A 7,087-nucleotide genomic window follows, 5' to 3' on the forward strand; every position below is an offset into this window, starting at 1 on the left:
GGTCATGTAGACTTAGGGAGGGCCCAAGGTTATGAAGACCGGGGAAGATGGCAAGATAATGAGCGGAATTTGAACACCATCAAGGTGAACCTTCCTGCGTTCCAAGGGGGTAGCAATCCGGAAGAGTTCCTTGAATGGAAATTGCAAAGTGGGCGCATCTTCTTCACGAACAATGTGTCCGAGGCCTTGAAGGAAAAGTATGTCCTCACTCAATTTGAGGGATACGCTTCTACTTGGTGGGAATCCAAGAAGTTACAAAGATCACAACAACACATCTATGAGCTCCCAACTTGGAACGACTTGATTGAGCTCATGGAGACAAGGTGGCTTCCACCCACATACAACCAAGATGTACTCAAAAGGTTGTACATGTTGAAAGAAGGGTTGAAAAGTGCGGAAGCGTACTTTGATGAGTTTGAGGATTTATGGATGAAGTCCAAGATAGAAGAGCGTGAAGATACACTATTATAAGGTTTATAGCCAACTTGAATCGAGACATCTCTAAACCGATGAGGCTTAAAACCTATAATAGTCTTGACGAGGCATTCCATGATGCATCCAAGGTTGAGACGGATCTAAAAGAAGAGAGGTCCTACAAACACAAAAGCAAATCGTCTTCAACTTGGAACAAAGGCAAAGAAAAGTGGAATACTTCCTCTTGGGATAAGCCCAAGAGCAACACTCAAGCACCTCAAGCCAAATTTACTAAAAAGCCAATGGTGATGACATGGCTAAAGGAGGTAAAAATTCTAACACCAACTATAACCGACCTTCTACACCCCAATTCTTTAAGTGCCAAAGGAGAGGGCACATTGCGAGTGAGTGTCCCAACCGGAGGACTATCACAATAGTGAGGGATGGGTATCGAACCGATAATGAACATGAGGGCGGGGATGGTCATGAAGAAGAGGGAGAAAGAAGTGAGTGTGAGGGTGATTTCGATGAAGAGGTTGAGATAAGGTATGAATAAGCCTTGAATCATGCTATTGTGGCTAGAAGAGCCATGGGGGCTCTAGCTAGGGAAGAGAACGACCAAAGGCAGAACTTGTTTCATGCATGTTTCAAAATTGTGGATAAGGTGTGCTCCTTAATCATTGATGGTGGAAGTTGTACGAATGCCATTAGCCAATTTTTAGTTGAAAGTATGAAATTCCCACCTGCAAGCACACTAATCCCTACAAACTCCAATGGTTTAATGAATGTGGTGAAATGAGGGTCAACAAGCAAGCCATTATCAAATTTAGCATTGGCAAGTACCAAGATGAGATTTTGTGTGATGTGGTACCCATGCAAGCTTGCCATCTATTGCTTGGAAGACCTTGGTAATTTGATGTTGATGCCTAACATAGTGGAAGAACTAACAAGTACTCATTTGTGGTCAAGGGGACGAAGTACATTCTTAACCCACTAACTCTTTACCAAGTGAGTGAGGATTATAGAGTGATGAGGGAGCTTCGGAATAAGTATCGAAGGGAAGAAAAGGAGAAGGGTGAGAAGGAGACTTTGTTGGTCATAAGTGGAGAGGGGACATCTCAAGATGGTTCCAAGAAATGTTTGTTGGCCAAACCAAGTAATTGCTTAAAAGGGGTTGACGAGAGACATTTCATGGTGTGTCTTGTCAACAAAGATCTTCTTCTAAATGCTAACCAAGCTACTAGCACTTTGCCTAGAAGTATGTCTTCTCTTTTGCAGGAATATGAAGCTTTGTTTTCGAAGGAAATGCCTGATGGCTTACCTCCCATGAGAGGTATTGAGCACCAAATAGACTTTATACCGGGTTCCCAAATTCCCAACAAACCAGCTTATAGGAGCAATCCGCAAGAAACAAAAGAATTACAAAGGCAAGTGGATGAACTTCTTAAAAAAGGGCTAGTGAAGGAGTGTCTTAGCCCATGTGCTATTCTAGTGATTCTTGTTCCAAAGAAAGATGGAACTTGGAGGATGTGCATTGATTGTAGGGCCGTTAATAAAATCACGGTAAAGTATCGCCATCCCATTCCAAGGCTTGATGACATGTTGGATGAGCTTTGTGGCTCAAGAGTGTTTTCGAAGATTGATCTTAGAAGTGGCTATCACTAAATCTGAATGAATTCCGGTGATCAGTGGAAAACAACCTTCAAAACCAATTTTGGCCTCTATGAGTGGCTTGTCATGCCATTCGGACTAACCAATGCACCTAGCACGTTTATGAGGTTGATGAACCATGTCTTGAAACACTTTATCAACAAGTTTGTGGTTGTTTATTTTGATGACATCCTTGTGTATAGCAAATCAATTGAGGAGCATGTAGGCCATTTGAGGCAAGTATTTGATGTCTTGTTGCGTGAGAGGTTGTTTGCTAATAGCAAGAAATGTGCTTTTTGTGTTGATAAAGTAGTGTTCTTGGGTTTTGTTGTGAGTGCAAATGGTGTGGAGGTTGATGAAGAAAAAGTGGAGTCTATTAGAACTTGGCCAACTCCTAAAAATGCAACCAATGTGAGGCGTTTCCATGGGTTGGCAAGTGTCTATAGGAGGTTTGTAAAGGGGTTTAGTACAATTGCCTCTCCCTTAACCGAATTGATCAAGAAAGATGTTCCTTTTGTTTGGGGAGATGAGCAAGAGAAGGCATTTCAAGAATTGAAATCCATGTTGAGTTCGTCACCATTGTTGCAATTACCTAATTTTGAGAAAACTTTTGAAGTTGAGTGTGATGCTTCCGGGGTTAGCATAGGTGAAGTATTGATGAAAGAAGGTAAGCCATTGGCTTACTTTAGTGAAAAGCTAAAAGGGGCGTCATTGAACTACTCTACTTATGACAAGGAGTTGTATGCACTTGTTAGGGTCTTGACCCATTGGCAACATTATTTGTGGCATAAGGAGTTTGTGATACGATCGGATCATGAATCCTTGAAACATTTGAAGAGCCAATCCAAGCTCAATAAGAGACATGCGAAATAGGTGGAACTTATTGAAGCTTTCTCGTATGTGATCCATTACAAGAAAGGTAAAGAAAACGTGGTGGCAGATGCATTATCTAGAAGGTATGTCTTGCTAAACACTATGACTTCTAGAATGATAGGATTTGAAAGCCTTAAGGGATTCTATTCTCAAGATCCCGACTTTAAGGTAATTTCTGAGGAGTTGACCCAAGGGAGAAGGGTTGATAGGTTCCAACTTTTTGATGGGTTCCTATTCAAGGATGGTAGAGGTTTTGTCCCAATGAGCTCATTGAGAGAGTTGTTCGTCAAGGAAGCACATAGTGGTGGAATGATGGGCCATTTTGGAGTGGCCAAGACACTTGATATTTTGGGTGAGCAATTCTGTTGGCCCAAGATGAGACATAATGTTGAAAAGCTATGTGGTCAATGTTTGGAATGCAAGCAAGCCAAGTCCAAGACTCGACCCAAAGGTATGTATACTTCCCTTCCTACTCCTATTGGTCTTCGATAGATATTTCTATGAATTTGGTGTTGGGTCTCCCAAGAACCAAAAGGGGTCATGATAGCATTTTTGTTGTGGTAGATAGGTTCTAAAAAATGTCTCATTTTATACCATGCCATAAATGTGATGATGTATCTCATGTAGCATCCTTGTTTGTGAATCATGTTCTTAATTCGCATGGAGTTCCCCGCACTATTGTTAGTGATAGGGATTCCAAGTTTCTTAGTCACTTTTGGAAGAGTCTTTGGGGTACACTGGGTACCAAGATCATGTTCTCTACTTCTTGCCACCCTCAAACGGATGGTCAAACCAAAGTAGTGAATAGGATTCTAGGGAGTATGCTTAGATGTGTGATTAGAGGAAATCCCACTTCTTGGGAGGACCGTTTACCTTTGATTGAGTTTGCTTACAATCGGTCCCTCCATTCCTCTATTGGCATGATTCCATTTGAAGTATGTTATGGCTTTAATCCTTTGATTCCTTTAACCTTAATCCCTTTGGCTAGTGATGTTGTTGTGAGTTTAGATGCAAAGCAAAGGGCGGCTGAAATGATGAAAATCCATGCCAAGGTAAAGGAGAGCATTGATAAGGTCAACACCAAGGTAGCCAAGAGACAAAATCATGGGAGAAGAAAGGTGGACTTCCAACCCGATGATTGGGCTTGGGTTCACTTTCGAAAAGAAAGGTTCCCGCAAATGCAAAAAGGGAAATTGAGCCCAAGGGGAGATGGGCCATTCAACGTGCTTGAAAAGATCAATGATAATGCCTACAAGATTGACTTGCCAAGTGAGTATAACGTTCATAATGTTTTCAATGTGAGTGATCTTTCCTCTTGTGTTGTAGGTATGCCCTTAGATTCGAGGACGAATCTTCTCCAAGAAGGGGAGGATGATACGAACCCAACAAGCATGATATGATCCTACTTGGCACACCTCATTTCAAGAATTACATCCAAGGCCAAGATATGAAACTTCAAGCTCTACAAGCGGCATGGATGATAAGGATGGCGTTGAAGGCCTTTGGAGGCCCATACAAGCCCCACAATGAGTCCTACGATGTGTGGGAGTGTCACGACCCGCCTAGGGGACGCGACAGGTACCCAGGGCTAACCACCGAGCACCACTCGTTCTATTACTCATTATACACATTCAACGTTCCTTTATCAATTTCATACCCAAATTATAAAAAAATCATCTTTCATTAGAAAACATAAGTACTTTTATATACTTAAGCCCTTCGGCCATCAAAATAATATATACATATACATAGTAGCAACCTCGTGAGACCATATAACCCACACTGCGTATCTACGAGCCTCTACTAGAGTACTAGACATATGGACGGGACATGACCCCGTCGTGCCCAACATATACAAATATACACAAAAGAATGATCAAGCACCTCCGGAACAAAGGACTGCTTTCAATCAGCTATCGGCTCCTACGAGTCTGGATCAAGCTCGCCTCCCTGTCTACCTGTGGGCATGAACACAGCGTCCAAAGAAAACGAACGTCGGTACGAACATTGTACTGAGTATGTAAGACAGGAATCAAACAAATATAATAGAAGGATTATGAGCCATAAGAGAAGGATATAACCTGCATAAGTTTCATAGGCAAATACATTTCGTACATATATCATATTTTACATAATCATGGTACATATGTCATCACATCACATATATCATCACATCATAATCCTCATTGTTAACCCGCATCCAGGTAACCATCATATGCCCCCCACTAGTGGTGATCATGCCCGATCCATTAGGCACGGTGGAATCATATGCAACCCACATTAGCGGTGACATGCCGGGCCATTTAGGCACGATGGAATCGTATCGTCATGTAGTCAATCATAACCCATCATTAGTACACATCTCATGAACATATCATAATCTTATCATAGCTTGATGTTTTCATACATAACATAGGCATAGTATAAGCTAGCATTATTGATCATCTTATAGACATACCATGACTTAGCATCATTTCACATTTATCATTAGGAGCATACAATGGGCTTTGAAAGAGACTATGGTTATGTCGAGGTGACGTAAGGTCGTGAACCCCTGATTATATTATGAACATTTATGAGTATCCTGCCTCACCTCGAAGGAAATAGTATATAAGGTGAGTGTTAACAATAATGACATCATTATTATTATAGGAGCATCATATCATGAACTTTATAATCTCTATACTTTTACTCATCATCATCATTATCATACTCGTATGTAGTTTGGTATATTTATGGACTCATAAGCTCCATCATATAGGAGGATCATGGAAAAACATGGGAGATTCATGCCTTTTAAGGAAGGGATTAGCCTTACATACCTTTATCATTTAACTATTCTATCGCTTGATCGTCCTCCTTCGATGCTCGCGTTTCTACCTTCAAGAGGATTCGCATTAACATTAGTTACTCGGCTATAAGAACATTTTACTATTTCTAGGGAAAATTGGGCAGCATTTCCTTTGTTCCTACTACTTTCCACGCGTTCTATATCAACTCCCAAACGTTCATAACAATATTCACAATATCGCAACAACAATCATCAATCGTCTATATTTACCACAATTCACCATTTCCCTTCAATTTCTCCACAATTATAGTTATAGCCCATTATCGGGTTTTCTCATACATAATACTTATTCTGTGGTCTAAGTGTCATTAATAATATATTCACAATCACAACATACTAACATTCATAATTCCTCCCAACTATTGTTCAATAATGACACTATTCACTCATTCATGACCCATTTTCTACATCCTTCTACAATCCAAGTGTTTCAGCTTTCAACACCTTAAATAACATGTAAATACCATAAAACTCACCTTTGATGATGGATGAACAACCTTTGAGTGGAACTTCTCTTCTTGCACCAAAACCCTAACCTTCTTCTCTTGAGTTTTCTTGGCTTAGATGAACTTTTAATGGGTTTCATACACTTGATTTCATGGTTTTGGTGTAGTTGATCATGGATTTCCTTTGATTTCTTGTGGATGAATGATAGAGAAGGTTCTAGAGGTTTCTTGATGTGCGGAGGAGTGAGATGCAAATGAAATAAAATGAAGGAGGGGTCCTTATATCAATTCATGAATCCAGTCCCGACCGAGATATACGGTACGCTCAACGGAGCGTCGATCGGATCGACAGAGCGTCGATCGGATCGACGGGGCGTCGATTGTCACGACCCAACCCCATGGGCTATGACTAGTGCTCGAATTGGACACTCTTATACGAACCTGTTAAATATAGTCAAACTGAAACTAAGGACCATATGGAAACTTATTAAAACAAATGAAGGATACACAACGCCACATATCATAAACCTGTCTCCCTTGGAGTCACGGCTAACCACAACATAACAATAACACAGTACGCAAGCCGACAAGGCTGCCACTATACACGGGGATATCCAAAGCAAACCCTATCGACACAGCTAACCAAAACTTATATACAACCCACACAAGTCTACAGACCTCTAAGAGTATAAAAGTGAAAAATGACGGGACAGGGCCCCGTCGTACCCCTGGACATATACATAAGTCCATATCAAAAGATCTGTACCAAAATAGTCTGGGCTCCGGAACAATAGAGCTCTCCAAACAGCTGAGCAGAAGTCCTAAGCTGGAGGATCATCAAACCGAGTGTCTG

The 7,087-nt window shown here is 41.1% G+C and overlaps 1 protein-coding gene across 1 annotated transcript; it reads left to right on the top strand.

The window, feature by feature from the left end:
* Nucleotides 1-509: 509 nt before the first annotated feature.
* Nucleotides 510-2,855, top strand: LOC132637484 (uncharacterized). Its single transcript, XM_060354565.1, has 3 exons — nucleotides 510-740; nucleotides 1,384-1,977; nucleotides 2,820-2,855. The coding sequence occupies exons 1-3, from the start codon at nucleotides 510-512 to the stop codon at nucleotides 2,853-2,855; spliced, it is 861 nt and encodes a 286-aa protein (XP_060210548.1).
* Nucleotides 2,856-7,087: the final 4,232 nt, after the last annotated feature.

The sequence above is a fragment of the Lycium barbarum genome, chromosome 4 (genome assembly GCF_019175385.1).
Source record: "Lycium barbarum isolate Lr01 chromosome 4, ASM1917538v2, whole genome shotgun sequence".
Lineage (NCBI taxonomy): Eukaryota > Viridiplantae > Streptophyta > Magnoliopsida > Solanales > Solanaceae > Lycium > Lycium barbarum.